This window comes from Dendronephthya gigantea, unplaced genomic scaffold (assembly GCF_004324835.1).
Source record: "Dendronephthya gigantea isolate DGI-Jeju-01 unplaced genomic scaffold, DenGig_1.0 000067F, whole genome shotgun sequence".
Taxonomy (NCBI): Eukaryota; Metazoa; Cnidaria; class Anthozoa; order Malacalcyonacea; family Nephtheidae; genus Dendronephthya; species Dendronephthya gigantea.
The window spans coordinates 1,269,112-1,289,352 of record NW_021163077.1 but is presented as its reverse complement, the minus strand read 5'-3'; the positions used below and the strand labels follow the sequence as shown (position 1 = coordinate 1,289,352).

The 20,241-nt window shown below is 39.8% G+C and overlaps 1 protein-coding gene across 2 annotated transcripts; it reads left to right on the top strand.

Annotated features, from left to right (window-relative positions):
* Positions 1-916: 916 nt before the first annotated feature.
* LOC114531027 lies at positions 917-19,848 on the top strand. 2 transcript variants are annotated; one of them, XM_028552660.1, is made up of 26 exons: positions 917-1,099; positions 2,087-2,167; positions 2,294-3,709; positions 3,934-4,182; positions 4,621-4,698; positions 4,782-4,856; positions 4,945-5,055; positions 5,586-5,729; positions 6,265-6,417; positions 6,583-6,801; positions 7,259-7,441; positions 7,790-7,956; positions 8,047-8,491; positions 8,845-9,030; positions 9,741-9,821; positions 12,831-13,046; positions 13,437-13,619; positions 14,127-14,173; positions 14,651-14,894; positions 15,198-15,354; positions 15,696-15,925; positions 16,183-16,352; positions 17,563-17,773; positions 18,262-18,387; positions 18,806-19,014; positions 19,521-19,848. In XM_028552660.1, exons 2-26 carry the CDS (start codon positions 2,107-2,109, stop codon positions 19,842-19,844), a joined length of 5,685 nt encoding a protein of 1,894 aa, XP_028408461.1. In that variant the 5' UTR covers positions 917-1,099; positions 2,087-2,106; the 3' UTR covers positions 19,845-19,848. The 2 variants fall into 2 exon arrangements, with proteins under 2 accessions (XP_028408461.1, XP_028408460.1); XM_028552659.1 differs by having other exon boundaries at positions 8,842-9,030.
* Positions 19,849-20,241: the final 393 nt, after the last annotated feature.

Genomic DNA, 20,241 nt, shown 5'->3' with positions numbered 1-20,241 from the left:
GTGTGATTTAATATATATAAATATATATATTGGAAATTTTTAAAATGCCTACTGTGAAAATGGCAATTAGTATATGGATATTTGTAAACTTCCGTACTATTTCCAAACTAGCATCCATACTATGTCCATAAAAATTTCGAGTGGAAATGTACCCACCATTATACAAGTGGTTTCTCTTGAGGTGCGAGCGTGCATCATTTGAAGAATATCACATAATGTTATTTACATCCGTAGTATTCCAATACGGAGGCCATGACTCCCTTCAGTAACAACCAAGTCTATAGTGCATAATTCCATAGACCGCGACTTTTTCTATAGCTTGCATTTTTCTTGGTGCCGACACCGAGTATAGAAATCCGCTATGTTTTTCATGTTACCGCAAACTTGACTTGCCGAAGCAAAATTGTCGGTAGACTGTCACCTGTTGGAGTCCCATCGCTTCGCTGATCTCGCAGTGAACATGTAATCGAACATTCTAAATCGTACCGTATGGCTAATACAATATGACAACAATGCCCTCTTATTTCAACCCAGAATATTGAATACATTAGATGTCCTCGTTAGAAATTTTCTTGCAAGATTCTTGTTTTGTGGATGTGTATTTTTTCGCGATTTGCCTTGCGTAGCGATTTTTCCCGCCACTTTTTAAATTAATTAGTCTCGTCTCTAAAACTTTGTTGTTTTTAAAAGGTTTTACTAGCATTTCCTTTATTATTCGAGTTATCTTTAAGAAAGGGTTGAATGTTTTCAATTTAATATGGGAAAACTGAAAAGGGGGTGAGTTTATGAGTGTTTTTAGGTTTTCAAAATTGGGATTTTGCCGGTTTACTGAATATTGCCACCTGTCAAAGGGCATGCTCGTCTAATGAGCTCATACATGTGTAAGCTATGCCGTAATTTTCGCTCACTGAACCGGCTCAAAGCTAAGACTACAGGACAAATATATTCCTGATAATCTTACGCGCTTTTTGAAAATTCGAGCCAAAATATATATCTTTACAAATGACTTGAAATTACGTACATTAACCATTGGTGCGGGTTGTTTGTATGGACTGACATTTTTTCATGTGAATTTTCGTTGTAGAGAAGGGAACGCAAGGTATGGTGTTTATATTTGTTTTTTTACCTGTTCGACTTCACGACATATAATAGACTATTATAACAAAATGCCGTTATATTCTTCCAATCTGAACATTTTCATCTTTCCCCTGGCTGAAGAGTTTAAAATCAGCCTAAACGAGACGTAGGAATCTGGCGGTCAATATAGGACGCACTGATTACTGGATGTGCTCGGGTTTGTCAATCAGACGTCAAGAGACGTGGAAGATAGTTTGGATAAGACATCAATGAAAAGCGGAATATTTTATCTTCCCTAAAGCCTAGCACATTTGAAAACACCGTGGAATCATTTGCGATAGCCAAATTTCTTATTTCACCCAATGCAATTTACACATATGCAATAAAGGGTGTACCTTTGTCCCACAGTATTCTCTTGGACACAAGTTGTCCTGTAAGTGAATGCAACTAAATGGTAGTTTCAAACTTAGGGGATTTGGATTGCATGCACTTGATTGTCCAGCAATGGCGGCACTATAACTTGCACGACCATTTTCGATTACCGTCAGTAAACAACGGTTTATCCAACGAGCTAACGTCAGAAGATTAAGTTGGGGAACCGATTGGAAATGTAATATTACAGGTGCAAATGATTCGGTCACTGGGCCAGCTTAAGGATCACAGTTGGAAAACAGGAAAAGTTTCTGAATTTGATATAGGGCTTGGAATGAATCCGTAGTCTATGCCTCAACTGCGGTCCCAGGGCTATAGCTATTAGTCCATATGACAGAAAAGGCCAAATTTTGGAAAGCGCGTTCTATTGTGGAATAGTTTTAACACATGTCCCAGTAGTTGTGACCTGTGTCTAGACCTGTACATGACCTAGCCTTGTTCAGAAAATCCTCGGGCCTCGATTTCTTGACCTATCCTTGCCAAAGTACTTTTACACAAGAAACCTAGTTCATAGCTAGCGAATTTTAAAGTTGGCCGTAATTGGTTACGTTTAACGCTTACTATTGTTTTCTTCCAGGTTTCCTGTGTAAACAAACTATGAGAAAGATATTCCTTGTTATATTTTTATTTACTTTATGTTCATCACGCAGGATTCATAGTAAGTAAAAAGAACTTTACTTGATGCTATTGTCTTGCAGTAGCCCCATCATATATCCTATTTGTTGCGCCTCCTTGGACTTTCCGTTCTGCGATCTTTACATTGCGCTGTCGACTTCTTTTTTAGAACGGTCAGAAGATGTAGATCCATTACTAAAGGAACTTTTTAGTGAGATCAATGACCCGGTACCTAAAGACCGTAGGGACGGACAAACATCCGCGGATCAAGATGCCGGTACTGCCTCCACGACACCTAATAACGAGGACGTTCCTAACGATAGCGACGTGCCTACTGATAAACCTGAAAAATCCGGTAGTGATAAGTCCGATGACTCCTTAATGCTCAACGCTGACTCTGCAGATAAACAAACTACAACAGCGCCGGGGACTGAGGCTAAAACTACGTCTAGCTCGCAGGATAACAGTATGGACGAGAATGCTAAAGAGACTGAGGCGGGTAATGATGACGCATCCATGTCTTCGTCAGATAGTGAGGGCGAGGCTGACTCGTCATCAACTGATACTAAGGATAATACCAAACCCGAGTCTTCAAACAAAGAATCAGCGGATGCTCCCAAAGGTGAGACTGCAATAAATGAAAAGCAAGATTCAGCGGCAGCGCCATCTGAACAATCGTCGACCAAGACTGAGAATGCGGATAAAGAATCGCCGAAAACTGCTGATGCCGAAACCGCAGGTAGTAAAGCAGAAAAACCAGCGGTCGTTCCGCCGCAAACGTCATCAGATAATTCTGACGATTCAAGCAAACAGTCTGCGGAAACCACCGAAAATGAACCTTCGAAAGTTGCGCAGGATACTCCTGCAGTCGTTACTCCAGAAGAGAAGACTCCAGAACCATCTGAAGATCAGGCAGCTAAGGCTTCCGATAATAATTCTCCAGTCAGCGATGAAAAACCAGCTGCTGTTTCATCCGAAAAGGCGCCAGCCGATTCTGATACGTCCGGCAAACAAGAAACCAAAACAACCGAGGAGAAACCTGAAGTCACTGAGAAGGAAACTTCAGCAGATGCTTCCGCGGAAGGAAAAACACCGGAGCCTTCTGAGCAACAGGCCGAGGAAGCACCTGCTAAGGAGCCCGCTGTCAGTAATGGCGAAAATTCCGCGGTAGCTTCGCCATCTAGTGATGCTTCATCTAGCGATGCTTCATCTAGTGATGCTTCATCTAGCGATGCTTCATCTAGTGATGCTTCATCTAGCGATGCTTCATCTAGCGATGCTTCATCTAGTGATGCTTCATCTAGCGATGAAATGGAAAACAAAGAGCAGACTGATGCTCCAAATTTCAAAGACCAGCCGGAAGAGGCTGCCATGGGCGAGGTCGCTAGCGAAACTGCTTCGGCTCCTCCGGAAAGCGAAGAAACACCCAGTACTGACGCCAACACAGATAGTGAAAATGACAACGCAGCGAATCAAGTAGTAAGTTCGCCAAGCTCGGTGGAAAATACGGTCGGAGATCTCCCAGAAGCTGCTGCGAATGTTGCTCCAAGCAATCAGAATTTGGCACCACCATCGGATAGTTCTGGTAAGAATTCAAAGCATATGATACCGTTACTAAGCTTAAATCCAATACTATATTGCTTTAGGATAGATCTCTTGAAACATCACTCTCCGAGACTCCTTATTACCGAACTATCAGGTGGTATATACGACACTTTGTAAACACCGTTCAGACATTTGCATGGAACATCGTGTATATGTACTGGAAAGATAACTAAATTCCATTTCTGTAATTTGTTCTTCTTTTAGTTGACGTGCGCAGCCACGTACCAGCGGCACCATCCACGTTATCGCAAGCTGCTTGGTCTGCGGCGAGCCCACTTTCGGTCGCGCCTCAACCTGGAAGTATGGAAACTAACGAGAAGAGGGGTTCGATCAGAAAGGATAGTATTCCTGGTCCCCCAGCGCAGGCTGGGGGTTCCTCCTTCCCACTGCAACTCAACAAACATTCCCCTGGGGCAGATCTAATAAAGAGATTCTTCATCGCGAAGAAGCAAGGTATTCGAGATAACATAGACAGTTTTGTTTAGTTCAGGTTTCTTTCTGTATATGAGTTGAACGGAGACATTAGGACATGTTACTTAACTCACTTATAGATCTATGAAGTTTAGAGTTGATAGTGATAGATGATTAGCCAAATTTAGGTTCCTGGAACGACAAAGAACATTACTTCCTGGCCCTTGTGTAATTCTGCAATTTGAATAGATAATTTTCTGCAGTCTTCTGCATTATTAGAGAGTACAAGGAAACTGGTTAGAAACCACTGTTAGTTTAGTTTACGATTCACGAAAAAGTATTTGGATAACCTTTTTGCAGAGTTGTTAAGGACTGCTATGGCGCGTGCTAAAAATACATGCAGTAAAGCTTGGAGCGTAGCGGACATCCAGGAAGAGAGGAAAAACCGTTTGTTTCACGATTTCGTATTTTTCTATCCAGCTAAGCTGAAAAAAGAAGAAGACGCAAAAATGAAATCTTTGATCGGTGATGGCAAATTTACTGTCAGCTCCAACAACGGTGGGTCTATCTTCCTTTCAAGTTTAAAACACTTCTTTTTATTAGGTTTCGATGTCTAACATTATTTCCTGGTGTTTTTCTAGGTTATTATAATTATGCTGCGGCACAGCCTCAGCCCCAAGCAACTCCCACAGGTCTTGTTGACAACGGCCAAGAAGGTAAATTGCATTTGAACTAAATATTATTTTGTGTTTCTTTGTACGGCATTTATGACCTTTGCCAACTCGTGCATTTTTGTACGTTTAGGTGCATGTGTCGATAAATACGACAGTTGTCCAGAATTCGCAAGGAACCACTACTGTACAGACTACAAGGCGTTGATGAAAGTTCAATGCAAAAAATCTTGCAAATTCTGTGGTGAGTTGACCATATGCATGTTTACTATAATTTTTATTTCCAATGACCACTTGAATTTATCTTATCGATCCTATCCTTCTGTATAACTTCGGATACTCGGGAGTAGAGTTGGTCCCGAGATTTTTCTCCGCGTGCATCACCAGTGTCCCTTCTTGTCCCGCACGTGTGTAATAGATCTAGAGCATTGCTTTGAAAATGCGATGCGCACATCATACTACTTATAAAACCGCCCAATTACTGTATTTCTTTGGGCTCACGGTTTGAACTATTGGTCCTAATAATAGACATGCTCAAGGTATTTTTCGTTATCTTGCCAGAGTTGCAAAGACAATAAAATTCATTTATGAGTGATACTTATACCATTCACGAATATGGCATTTTAAGTTTATATTGTCTTATCACAACGTGTAAGAGGGAAAAGCGTCCATTCATTTGTTTTGGTCGTGTTTGAGCTGTTTGTTTTCGTAGTCGGTCACTAAAAAGCTCCAAATGGAAAACTTGGTGTTAACTATTTCGTGCCATGATTCTAGATGGGGATGAAGAAGAAGATGATGATGATGATGACGATGAAGATGCTTTTAAAACAACCGCCAGCCCAAAAGATAAAGACGATGACGATGATGATGAAGACAGCAAAGAAAAAGAAAAATCTGATAAGAAGGCGGATGATAAAGGTAATGATATACCGTTCCTGATACGACCTGCGTGTGTGTCCTTGCGTTGTGCAGTTGAACAAGTTTACTTGGGTTGAACAAAGTTGAACAGAAACTTTATAATATAGTAACATACCTTGTGTATTTATTATCAGGTAATGTTGACCACGATATGTAAGAGAACATTTGGGAGATGACTCGATTTCAAATCCAGCTTTCTCGGTCCTAGGTTATAATTCTTTCATACGGAATATTATTGTATCTAAGAATAAATGCCCGTTTGCCTTTATGGGAAATGGAGTGCCGAGAATCAGAAAAAAGTTCTCACAGAATAAGCCAATTGAGTCGTGCGATGGTTTCGTTCTGTACAGTAAACAAAGTTAAACAGCTGCATGATTATTGTACATTTCGTAATAAAACAAGTTGTTGTTTCCTCGTGAGCTTCCATATCGCAAACGTCCAATATCCATTGTATATATGCATATATATGTATATCTCTACCAAGTTTGTTAGACGTTACCTAACTGTGACGTATTTTCTCGTTATCTCTCGTTAGAAGAAAAGAAGGAGTCTAGTGGCAGCGAGGATGAAAATGAAGATGAAGATGAAGACGACGATGATAAGCAGGGTACGAAGAAGGTTGATGACGACGATGATGATGAAGATGGTTTGGATGCTGTGTTATCCGATGATAAGGAGGGAAGTTCTGGTAAGCTTTGCTGCTATTGGCCTATAAAATCTGAGAATGATGGTCATCATAAGTAACCTACACACTGTAGTATAGATGTAGTATAGAAACAGGGGCTCTAGTTATAGCAAAACAGCTCAGAGTCCAACCTTTTTCCAGCAAATAAATAATTATCTTGTGATTTAGATGCTAAAGACAAAAAAGCGTCGAGTACCAGTAAGGATGTTAAGGTCCAAGACTCGGGCTCAGGTACCTCCGACAAAGGTTCCGGTAAGGATGAAGATCTCCCACCAACCGCTGAGGAATTTGAGACTGACGATGAAGATGATAAGGAAAAAAACAACGGGTCTGGAAGCGAAGGGGACGAGAGCAAGGAGGATGATGATAGTGACGAGTTGGCTAAAGGTATAAATATGGTTGAATAGGAAAGAAATATCACACGCTCGCATTGAAGAATGCCAAACCACAGGTGGAATAGCGTGCGAGATGCTGTATATATTTATTGTGTGGTAGTGCGGCAGATAAAGTTCGCACGAAAATAACCTCAAGTTTCAACGTTTAATGAGACTTTTATCAACATTCATATCATGATTAAATAAGAAAACAACACGTTCTGAGTGCAATGACAATATGTAGATGGCAACAGTCGCGCCTCTAGGCCAGTTCACAAGGAGGACTTTTGCTGCAAGATTTGGGTGCGATTCCTTTCTTTCAACAGATGCGATCGAGTGGATAGGTTACATATGTTCAAATAAATGCAGTATCCACAGAAAATCCATACCCTTCGCTCGTTTGCGTTGCGGGTGTCAAAAAAAGAAAATCGCACCGTGTTGACCATAACTTTTTTTGCCCACTCTTTCAGATTTAGCTGAACAAGAACTGTTCAGTGAACAGAAACCTAAGAAGAGCACTATCCCAAGGCCACAACCCGATTTGCCTGCGGCTTACCCTAAAATTGATCTTAAGGACATCGCCCGTTATGTGTCCTTGTATCGCAATGTCGCGAAGAAACTCTTTGGAGAGGCTTTGAACAGCGCAAAGAAAGGTAGATTCTGTCGTTTTTTACATTAAATCTTTTCAGCATGCAATGTGAGATCGATGCGTTTTGCCATTAAAACGAATGGTCAAAATCACATTTAAAACTAATAATATGACCAGGTACCCATATGACTACCAGTTTGAGAAGAATTGCAAGTCCGTAGATTCCCTGTTTTGTAAAATGTACTTGCCATTAAATTTCGTTGTAAAATCCTGAATAATATTTCGAACTTATCAAAATGAGGGTAATTTTAGAAGACATACGAAAAACCCACTCCCAACTGCAGGAATGGCTGAAAGGGGCAAAAATTTATGCCATATTTCCACTAAACCGATGCTTCATTGTCGCATATAGAATTCGTCGCACAACAGTCTAAGAGGTCTGATATCCCAGTCCCCATCAAGGAACGACTGCGCTCCGAGAAGAACTCTGGAGATTCCTTGGAAGGCTTCTACTCCAGTCAGGATAAAAAGCGGGATCAAATCCCAGCAATGGATCCAAACAACGCTCAGTATACTCAGGTGAGTCACCGTGAGTGATGAGTTCATACATAACAATTAGCAAAACTAAAACTTGCATTACATATTTGTTGTCATGTTTTTGTCGGACAGACTGATGAGCAATGGGCGAACAAGGCTTACCAGGAGGCAGAGAGTTATCTGAGAAGTAAGATTCCAGAGTTCAAGAATTACGCTCCGCCTGCCATGTTCAACTATCCATTCTACATCAACGATCCGAAGAAGGCCGCGAAACAAAAGGAGACAAACGAGGGAACGACATCGAAGAAATCCGAAATCCCGGAAAGTCCCGAGCAGCAATACAACAAGACGCTCACGGACATCCTCAGACGGGACCACGTTGAAAAGAAGGTCTCGGATCCATACGAATACCTCCGTGACATGATCCCCGGCTCCTCGATGAAGCCTATCGCCAGCAAAAATGGTATCGAATACATTCCCGATACTTACTCGCGGCCATTACAGCTTCGTACCAAGAGTCAGTGGTTCGATGTGGTTGCTAAGAAAAGGACCGGAATTCCAAGGGCCCCAGCGCCAGGTAGGATAAAAAAGACACTTGGCCTCTTTTTTATCATCTAATTTTGTATTGCCCAAACGTATGTAATAGAACCGCTTCTCCATGTTTAGTCTTTCAAAAATGCATCTTCGTGACATGTAAAATATGTGAACAAGGTTTACCTAGTTAAAGATAACCTCCAACTCTTCAACAATCAAAATTTATTGTGGCGTGCCTACATGCAGAAGCTGCCACGTTGCTACCCGTCTTCCCAAATAAATATTTGAGAAGAATGGTTTATGATATTCTTGAAATTTTCACTCCCAACAAGCAAAGCAGTTGGTTTTGTTTAGAGTAATGGAAATTAAAATACCGGTGTGTTTTTTGTTTAGCAGCACCTGCTCGCAATAATGTAGTCCGACCAGCAGCGGTTCCACAAATGCAGACTGGTCCGGAAGCGCTTGCCGCCCAAATGGCACAATACAAGTCAACTGTATCAGGTACTACATCAAGTCCTGACGCTGAGCAAGGCACGGCAAGATCCGACGTGTCACAACCTGAACTCCAGCAGTTACCAGAAGGTATGGCATGAACGTTTTAACCTTGTTGTTGCAGAGCCATTGATATTTTGAGATCATGGAATGTGCAGTTAACACAATTATCATAGTAAAAACATTACTATATATTACTGGTTACTTCCCCAGTACTGCATGTATATTGTCTCATTTTGTTTGGCCTACTGGCCTGGGTATAAACGTGGCAAGCAATTTAGGCAATAAAAATGCAGTTATAACACAAAACACGATCCGAAAATCAACATCTTGGAAAATCTAAGATTAGACTAAATCAAAGACGCCAAAAGTGAAGTAGCAATATTTCGATTTTATTTCAAAATCATCATCTAGCTGACTTCTAATCATCGTCAGATTATATATGATGCAAGACATAGTATTCATTGTTCAGTGAAATAAAACAATGAATGTCTTCAAAACATTTAAGAATTGATCATCTTGGTTTTGAGTTCTTCTGCATTTTTTTCTTGTCAAATGCATCATTGGATGGATACTGAAAATTTCATTGCTTTTTTTAAAGCGATATTTCTTTGCTGGATAGAATAGTTCAACAATATCGCTAATCAATCACGATAAATGCATAATGACCGAAATTATCAAAAAGCTGTTCTTCTTTTGAAAATTATAACTTTTGTGACAACCTGCTGGAGCAGTATCCGTTTTTTTGCGAGTTTGTTTAATACGTGTATACCTAAGCGCATTTTTTTGCCCAATTTTAGCTGAGAACGTTAACTTCTTGCAATCAAACCAAGGGGTTGAACAGACACCATCATTCCAGCAAATTGACTCCAGAAGCAAAGGTAAGCACATGCATGTTTTGTATCCATAAGATAACTAATCGTTTATCAAATAACTTCCAAATATTTGTAAATCTATATGCATCTTCTAACTTACTAATATCAAACTAATTAAAACCGGTTAATGAAATTTTAACCTCATTCTCAAGAATGTTGATAAAGGCCACCTAATTCTGCACAATATGGCGTGTACCGCACGGCAACACAAACTTTGTTTACATGAAGAAAAACATTTAAAACACACAAAGGGAAAAATACTTCAAAATGATTTTATTTTGTTTACAAACTGAACGAGAATATGTAAAACTAAAAACAAAAAAACTAAAGTTACTAAACCTGACGAAATTTCATAACGAAACGAACATAACAATTATTATATCCATTCACTTTCAAAAATCATTTAAAATCTTTTTTCTCTGTACTGAAATCGACATGTTTTAAGCAATAAGGCCTGAGTTTAAGAACTATTTTAACTAAAACATACTTAGAACAAAGAAACATCAACTGAATGGATTTGCAATTGACTTTATACACATTTACTTTACTCTAGCATTTTCTTTCGATGAAAAAAATTGTAATAATTTTGAACAATACTAACCACTGATTAATTTTTTGCACTGGTCAACTGTATAACTTCCATTCACACTAAAACCACAGATAAAATAATTAACCAATCTTACCAACTGACTAAAACCTCAAAACTGTAACCCGCAAACCTAACTGCTGACATGACAAACAAACAACGAAACGACTTACGTGTAACAAAACGTGTTTTTGAACTAACAATTTTCTAACGAGTTGATTTAAAACGTGTGTCGTTTGACGCATATATTGGGCAGAAATAGATGCGCTTATTTGCTAAATTAGCCCAAGACATTCAGTTCATTTTACTTCAAAGGGATTTAGGGGAAAATATCAAAAATCAATCACAAATTTCTGACCTGACATGCTGACAAGACACATAACAGTTACGTCACGATTACCTGATATCGTTAGGTTATTGAGCATGTGACAATGACGTCACGCCAACTAATGAACATGCGCTACACGGAAGAACATCGTGTTGATCGCAACATTGATCAAAACTGGATGGATCAACGAGTTCTACCCAGTGACTGGTTCTACGAAACATTGTTCAGTTGTAAACATTATACTTTATCCGGCTTAGGATCTGACTAGCTCGAATGATATTGTAAACAACTGTACACAAGTTCAACACATAAGGCAGCACAATATTCAATCCTGTTAAGCTCAGAATTTTTGTCTGTGTGGCATCTTTTAATGTCAGCGGTCAGGTTTGACGTCAACACAACACTTTATATAAGGACAGGTTTTTCTGCACACTATCAACATTCTTGAGAATGTGATGATGACATATTCTAAATCACACATTCTCTTCGTTATAGTTGCTAAGCAACCATCGCCACTGGCTCGAGTGAACCGACAGGCTCAGCATAAGGGCTAACCACGCATGGAAGTCTCGAAGTTAGCGCGTGACGCGTGTATATATAAGAACTCGCATGTCTGGGCTAATTAGTAAAATAAGCGTCTCTATTATTATATAAAAAATTAGAAAGAGAAAATTTTGATAAAAACATTTGCTTTATTCTAGCCGAAGTATGACTGTTCGTTGTCTATTTTCACTTAAGAATTCACCATCTGTAGCAAGCAGGTTTCCACTGTCAACAGTGTATCATTAGATCTGCACTTTAGCAAACGTGATCTTTTTTAATCGGTTACAAATTTTGAAATTTATACGAAAATAGACAATGCAGCTGATCGTGCTTAAATGCGAAGAATAGCCCTTAAATCTAGCCTAAACAGCATGAATAGTTAGCAAAAATGAATTTCCCCCAACGAAACGTGCTTCAACTATTATCTAACTGTAAAGTTGTATATATTGTGTATTTGACGTTGATTTTCATAAATTCGACCTATTTTCAAGTGTGTGCTACAATTGGTACCTTTTTCACATTCAACTATGGTCTACCGAGTCGATAGAAAAATTCTATTATTTTCGAGCACATATAGAGTGATAATATAAAACGGGTCCCACAGATTTTATCTCTTGCAGGTTTTATGAACACGTTTTCACAGGTCGAGTTAACGCCGGAAAGTTTGAACAAACGTTCCGCTTCGATACGACGATAGTGTTATTAAAATGATTTTATCTACAACACAACCTCTTTTATACGCCCTGGGACCGGAGTGTGTACATTGAGTATTCATGTTGCAACGACGTTGATCAATGCCACGTGGTATTCTTTATACGCTGATTAGTGTATCTTGAGTAGCCCTTCTTCTGCACGCCATTTGAGACTGCCATTACGAAATATTGCAATTTGCAACAATTTCGGTAGAGCATCGTTTCGAGTGATCAAGTTTCACAAGAAACTTATCAGGTTGCCATGCACTGTGCAAAATACTCCCCAACTTCGCTAACCTTTTAATGAGCTTCCAGTTTAATGAATTGAGCAGTGGTTGTTGCGTTCACAACAATTAACTGTAGCATTTGGTAGTGTTCCCTATGGAACGATAACTAGATCGCCATCTTTGATTTTTGAAACCAATTTGAAGCATAGCTAATTGGAAATTGGTAATTTAAAGATGGAGGAGTTGTAGAGGGTGTGCAAAACCTCAGCATAGTGAGATCTGTGGAGAAAATACCATTTATCACTGCACATTCTACTTTTATCACAACACAAATTGGTTATCACTGCACACTAAAATTAGGTGTGATTTGAAGCTCTATATTGTAGGACCGGCGCTAGGATATCTTTTATTTTTATTTACTTTTTATTAATTATTATAATATAAGAACGTCTTTACGGCTAACGATGCTGACACTGGTCCACAATTCGCTTCGCAATAGCTTCAAGAGAACGCCCATATATCCTCAGTTATCGTTCCAATTTTCATACATTTCTCTGCATGCTACTGGCCGAACACTTAAACCAGCAGCGTTTTATCTTTATGTTTGGTCGAAATTTATTTTTAAATCTCATTCATTAGTTGTGAATAAAAATGTCCCGCAAGCTTTACCCCCGCTCTTACATGACGTCCCCGGACATAGCTCGCAGAACACAAACACCTTTCATCAGTTACCACCCCTGAACCATGGCGAGTTACCCCCGTTAAACCACGCTGATCTACCACCGTTGCATCACGGGAATACAAATAATCCGTCAAACTTGCTGACGTCAGAGGTTAATAGAGGAACCAACAAAGGTGAGAGAAGCCCTGCCTTATTGAGCCGTATGAGTATAGTTTTGTGTTCTGCTTTTAATACTTCGTTGGACCGTGTCCAACTTCACAGTCCAAACGGAAGGTTATCAAATGGGTCCAATCAAACCTACAAAAACAATCAATACATAGAATCGAATATCCCTGACTGCATTTCCAAGAAATATACATGTTGTTGGCTCGAGGTGAGAATCCAAATCAAGTAAAAGATTTCAAAAAAGAAACTTAAAACCTAAATTACTATAATATACGGTGTATGAGATAAAGTCCTAGGCGTAAATTCACCCTATAATAATGGTTTTAGCACAAGTACTGTGGTTAGGGCTGAGGCTATCCGGTGAAGTTATTTTATTTCACAATGTTTCTGTTCTTTAGGTGCATCATTTACAGCCCAGTACAGTAATCCAGTAGATAAAACGTCAGATAAGCCTTCACCTCCGTTGGTCGGTAAACAGAAGGATCCTTCAGCTTTGAAGGATAGAGTCGCTCCAGTGCAAGATATGCAGATTGGAATTCCCACTGCATATTCAGATCAACGGAGGACAAAAGAATCGCAGGGTTAGTGCTGTTGATGGTAGTATCACTAGATTAGGAAGGAATGTATCGTCAAACTTTGCTGACTCGACAATATCAAATCCCATTCAACACATTATCGCTCGTTACGAAGATATGAATGACGTTACACGAAACAATGTTATAGATGATGCTAGCCTAAAGTGTTGGCCCTATTACCAAAACCTGAAGTTCGGGCAAGTGTCTGTACATTTGTCAGTACATCGATGCAATGTACAGTTGTCTGAAGTTCTGAACATTACTTTACCTCGTTCACAGCAGCAAAATTACTTCCACCATTATTATGTAACGCAATAAGGCTTAACCTACGTTGCAAATTGGGACTGCCATAATTGACACTCTTGCCCCATAGCGTTTACCACTATAGTATCTCTTCCTAGTTGTTCCGCGTTTTCTCCATGTAGTAGGTGTTAAGGAATGATTTGGTATAGACGAGGGGGGAATGAAGGCTATCGTCATAAATTTGAGCTTCTATTTTGTTGTTTTCTTCAGCTCCAACGCGATTATTTTCTGGGGCACAAAATGGCCAAAGCAGACAGGTATTTGTTTTTCATTCATTTCTCATGAATATTTGTTCGAAACCGGTGTGATCCTCAAGCTGTTGTCAGTGCCTGCATCCACGCCTGAACTAATCTAGAATAGTCGAGTATAATTGGCATTTATTCCATGAGAAATCATCGCACAGATCGTAGCTCATCACTCGCGCAGATAGAGTTTCCCACCCAGTGCCTCTGAATAGGTCGTTCTCATAATGACGTCAAACGCGGAGAGCCTGATGTTATACGTAAGAAATTTTATTGGCTCCGCAAAACTAACGAGCCAATCAAACTTCGTATAACATCAGGCTTTTCGCACTTGACGTCATTATGAAAAATATCTATTTGTTATTGTTTTTATCTCATTCTTAAGATATAGTCATCACTGTCTTTGAAATTGTCTACACTGTGCCGCTTGATTTAAATGTTTTACTTTCAAAACTCGGCGGGATGTCCTTTCAACATTGCCTCTATTTATAGTTCCCTTCGACCCCCGGCGATCCTTTTCCTGTTCCCCTCCCCCCTGAAGGCATGTCACAAGATGCATCGACAAATCAGGTATCGTCTACGAATCAGGCACCACCTCCAGCAAATCAGGCCTCTTTGCCCGCAGTTCCGGCACCTGTGGCACAGAATGTATTTTCCACAAACCAGAACGGCTACCAGCCTGAACAAAGCTACGTCGTCCCGGTGTTAAAGAAAAACTTGATCCGTCCACATCCAGGTATTAATTTAGATTGAAACTTTTTTCCCGTGCAAACCTGTTTGTGCTAGAAGCTGAAGAGGTTTCTTAAAGATTTACTTCTGCGGTCCAGTATCTTCATAAAAAGTTATGTTTACATTTTGGCGAATTCATATGACAACTAAAAATACGGTGTACAGGCTTACAGTTGTGTTTGTTTCGGCCCAACCACTTAAAAATTAGTTGATAAAGAAGAATACAGGCCCCTCGAACGCTGGCATTTTTCTAAAGCTGGGTTTACACTTCAACAAGTAAAGTACTACAAGCGGTGATTTTGATTTTTAGACTTGCAGTGCGACGAGGGATGGAGAGGAGCATCAGGTGACTTTGGAAGCTTCTGTTACAATATCATGTACAAGCGCCTCTCTTGGAAGAACGCACGAGAATCGTGTAAAAATTTCGGGGGAGATTTGTTCAGCGTTAGGAACGCTTATGAACAACGGTATGTTATAGCAAAGTAATGTAAATTAGACTTACCTAATATCTTTTCCCAATCGCTTATAAGTTGTAAAGTGGTCTTCCTGGAGTAAGTGCAGAACTGGTCACTCTTGTCCCACCCATTATTCAGTAAAAGTAAGGATGCGCTCAGACGGCCAAAGTCAAAACTCAGTGTTGGGTAAAACATGCTGAGCACAGTCCTCTTGTTGAGTACTCAGTCTGGAGATAGTGCCCGTTCTTGAGCACCATGGCTAATTTCATTATGAAGCGTCGTAACATTGATATAGCAGTTCTATCTAAAATACCTTTCCTCCCACAACCGAGAATTCCTTTTATTTCTAAAAGATTCCTCAATGGTATTGCAAACTCTCCCCTGTGGATTGGATACCAGGACAAGGCTAGCGATGGCACGTGGTCCTGGGTCGACGGCAGTACCACCGTCTACACCAACTGGGATACCACAAGCGCTCAAGATCAAAAGCAGACAGATTGCGTCATCTTGGACTCTGAGGAAGGGAAATGGCGCGATGTGCCTTGCAATGAAAAGCATAAATTTCTCTGCAAAAGGACTGGAGGTAAGCGTATTGAATGAAATAATAATAAACATTACCACTCCTGCTTTTTTTGCGAAGTTTATAAATGCAACCCAGTCATTCATACTCATTCTCAATCCGTTCACTTCTAAGTGCAATGAGACTATATCTTTATTATGTGTCTTTATCAATCAGAACAGCCTTATGGCATGCACGGTTGCCTTTTCTTGCGACGAGCGAAGAGTGATCAATTTATACCGGATTCAATTCATCGTTTTATAATGTTGTATTTTTCTTAGATTGTGATGAAAAGAGTGGATGGAAACTTCTGACATTGTCATCACTCAAAGGTTGTTACCGACTGAGCGACAAAAAACGAGCTTGGGACGAAGCATCACGAACCTGTAGCAAAGACAACGCAAACCTTGCGAGTATTTTGAGCGATGACGAGCAAATTATGATCTCACAGGTAAATAACCTACCATACGCTATCTATTGCGAAGCGACGCAAAATAGTTCCTGCGTTGTATAGGCAGGAGCAACCATTTGACGCAGTCGTTCCTCATTGATCAACTGCGTTTTTTCAGCGAGCTGACAGTGTCCACCATGAATAGATATGTTAGTTTTTGACCTAGACAACGTCGGTGTAATGATTGCAGTAAGGGTACATGATTGTTAAAGAAAATAACGAAATTATTCCGTCGTAGGTATATAGTTCAAAGAATAACGTCCCCCAGAGCATCTTCATCTGTTCTTGATAAAGAATCAGTAGTTCGTCTGTTCTTGATAGAAAATCAGTAGTGTAGCCAGTAGTTAGAAAGGCGTTTAGCTTAAACGGTCGATAAACCAAAGTTCAAAAATACTCTCATAGATCTTGTGAATGACTGAAAGTGCATCTTGCGCATTAAATATGCACTTCCATTGAAAATTAAACTATTTATATCGAAATATTTCAGTTCAGTTGCTCAATAAACAATAATTTTGTTTTCCATTTTGAACTTATCCACCTTAACGCCTTTCAAACAACCGGCCCCTGACGATGTAGTCTTGTTATGCTAATATTTTGGTGTCATTGATTGAGAAAACAACGAATTTCGAGAAAACAACAAATAAACAATGTCTATAATTTCTATGGTATTAGGCTGCATTTTCTGAAGCGCAATAGTATCAGGGGTTATTCTAAGCTGGAGTTGCTACCACTTTTTGAAGTTGTACGAAAATTTCTGGAGAACGAAATTAGTAATAATTGTATGTCTACAGCTATCCATATAATAATTTCCATCTCCAAAAATTTTCTTACAGTTTCAAAAAGTAGCAGCAACTCCAGCTTAGAATAGCCTCTGGCCAGTATGTAATGGGATATTACCACAAGTGTGAAAGTAAACTAAGCTAACGCTAAAGCTCTACTTTTAAAAAGGTGGCAGCAACTCCAGCTTAGAATAACCTCTGGCTTTGTATGTAATGGGATATTACCACAAGTGCGAAAGTAAACTAAGCTAACGCTAAAGCTGCACTTAAATAAGTCAGTTCATTCCAAGCTGCCAGCCTTCTCATATGCAAAGTTAACATCCAACTCATCTCTATGCATGGAGAGTGTACTGGATGAATAGGTCTGATTATGATCTTCCTAATCGTGGATTACAACTATAGTGACAATCATTTCTCTTCATCATTTTAAGGTGTACTCCGACGACAACATATGGATTGGTTATAACGACCGTGAAAGCGAGGGGGATTGGACCTGGACTGACAAGATGACGTCGTCATATACGAACTGGAACGACGCTTCGCCGAACAATGGTGGAGTTTCATGCGCCTTGGTTACATCGCCCAGCGGTTCTTGGCGTGACGAATCGTGCAAAACGTCGCATGATTTTATTTGCAAAAAACGTAAGTTGATATTTTATTACTCCTAAGAGATTGTATACAGGTGTCTCTAATGTGCACTGTGATATATGCACGTGTCGTTTGCTACACGTATTCGCTGATCAAACTCTTTCCTGAAGTGAAAGAAAAGAAAAATCCTTTCCTAAAAATATTAGAAAGCAGCTAGGTTTCTTTCGGACTGGTATGGTCATTGGAGCTGGATAGCCGTAACTATGAATGCCTTTTTCTCCAACGATTATGGTGAGAAGTTTTCAAAAAAAAAAGTAAACTCAGAATTGATTATTTCAATTATTACCCAAAAGTAGCACAGTGGAAGGTTAGCTGTAGTAATATATTACATTATCGCCTAATCTAAATAGGTTAGAACTGGTCGATAGAGCTCTTCGATGTTCCAAGCAAAGAGCTGTTTTGAAAGAAGGTAGCAAAAATAGGTAGCAATAACATTTGTGATATATCTCGTCGTATCTCATCATATAAGTGCATCGTTTCAGCGCCAAAAGGTGCAACACAAGAAAAGATGAACGAGGAAATTTCTCCTCCTGTGGCGGCTCTTCTTCAAGGCAAGACTCAAGACAGTTTGTTAGAAGATGTTGCTCCAATTGGTGGGTCTTCGCCAGGTAAAGGCTAAGAATATGTATTAATTTCGAGTGGAAATATGCACACGTTTAAAGTGTGTATAATTCCACTCGAAATTAATGCCCTTTAAACATGCATCGAGTGAAGTGCCAAAAATCACAATTGATTTAAGATTATGTATACTTATGTTTGTCTACAGGATAAGCAACAGACACTATACTGTTTTCAGCCATACAATGCGTCTTTTATATTCTCTGCAACTTGCTGGAAATGTGTCTAGGTTAAAATAATGCACCGCCCAAAATGACCCATTTAGGGGATATAGGCATATAACATGAAGTAATATATGAGACTGTACGTACGTCACTATAACGAGGGGACACGTCAAATCACAGATCAAACATACGAATTCTAGTTTCATCCTGAGTCGCGCTTTAATTGTTAATCTACTCTCTTTAGCTGTTCCAGTGTATTTCTGGCCTCTTCTCAAGACAACCGCTGGTCATACGCGAGGCACTGATCACGCAGAACCTCATGGTAATGTTCGACAGGTTCAGGATGGAATTGAACTAAATGGCATAGATGCCTGGTTGGACGGAGGCGACTTCCATGGTAAATGTTTCTCAGATCCTGAACGGTGTATAAAAGGGCTGTCTGTTGCGATGCAGGTTAGTGTGAGTTAATCCAGTTAAGTTAGGTCCTCCAAGTGCTCCTTGCCACATGCACAGCTTTTTTTAGTCTTCCAAGTTTTCCTAAATCAATTACTTTCAGGTTTTCTTGGTGCCCCCCGTCATCCAGTTTTGTCTTGCAAGAGCTATGGTGTCTTAGGTTCCCCAACTTCTTCTCTTTTATGATATTCTCAACTTCTATTGTCCCTATTCCTCGTTCTTTGGGTCTTTCTCGTTTACTATGCCACAATCTGATCTTTTAGATCCTAGTCGTTGAACAACACTCCCAGGCATTGAAACATCCTAAAGATCCTCTAGGCTTGTAATCTGTGTAATCTTTGCAATCGGACTTAATCAAAAGATTACAAAACATCCGCAGATCTACAGATGTTACAAAATCTTGATCTAGGTTTTCGTATCTTCCAGCATTTCCCTCGATAATCATATTTGGAACTTGTCATGCATCCTCTGTGAACTGCATTGTTGAGCTAGTTTATTTGTTTCAGATCAACCTCGATGACAAATCGAGATCATACAAAGATAAACATGTTGTTATCGATACTAGTGGAGGTAAACGAGGAGTGTCTGTGTACATCAGGGACAACTCGCTACATTATCGTGTCAGCACGGGCTCCAAGGCCTGGGAGCTGGCAACGGACCTAATGACAAACGAATGGCAAGATGTTGTCATGACATGGAAACGTGCGGATGGTCTGGGATTGTATGTAAACGGAGCATTCAAAGATAGGGTTAAACATGGGTTCAAAATCTCACCCGTCAAAGATGAACAGACGCATTTGTTAATTGGAAAAAGTGTTGACGACGTATGATAAGAATGTATGAATTTGTGGTAACGACATAGATAAAATATTTTTTACTTCCGAATTGGCACTAGGCAGGGCCGTAACTAGAACGATAATTGGGGGGGGGGGTGTTTATTCATATATTCAGTTCTGCCCGACGAATTTCTTCTGTAAGTGCAATAGCTCACAATGGAAATCCGTCGGGCAGAACTGAATATATAAATAAACACCCCCCCCAATTATCGTTCTAGTTACGGCCCTGGCCCTAGGCTATCAAAAACGTTTTAACTGCCATGGGTAGACTACGATTTGCATTTGGCCAACCACAAAAGAATGGATTGTTCAGGACTATATAACAATGACCAATTTTCCACTGTCCCAACTAAAATTGAAACCTGCCTTAAGATATTATCAACGGCAAGAG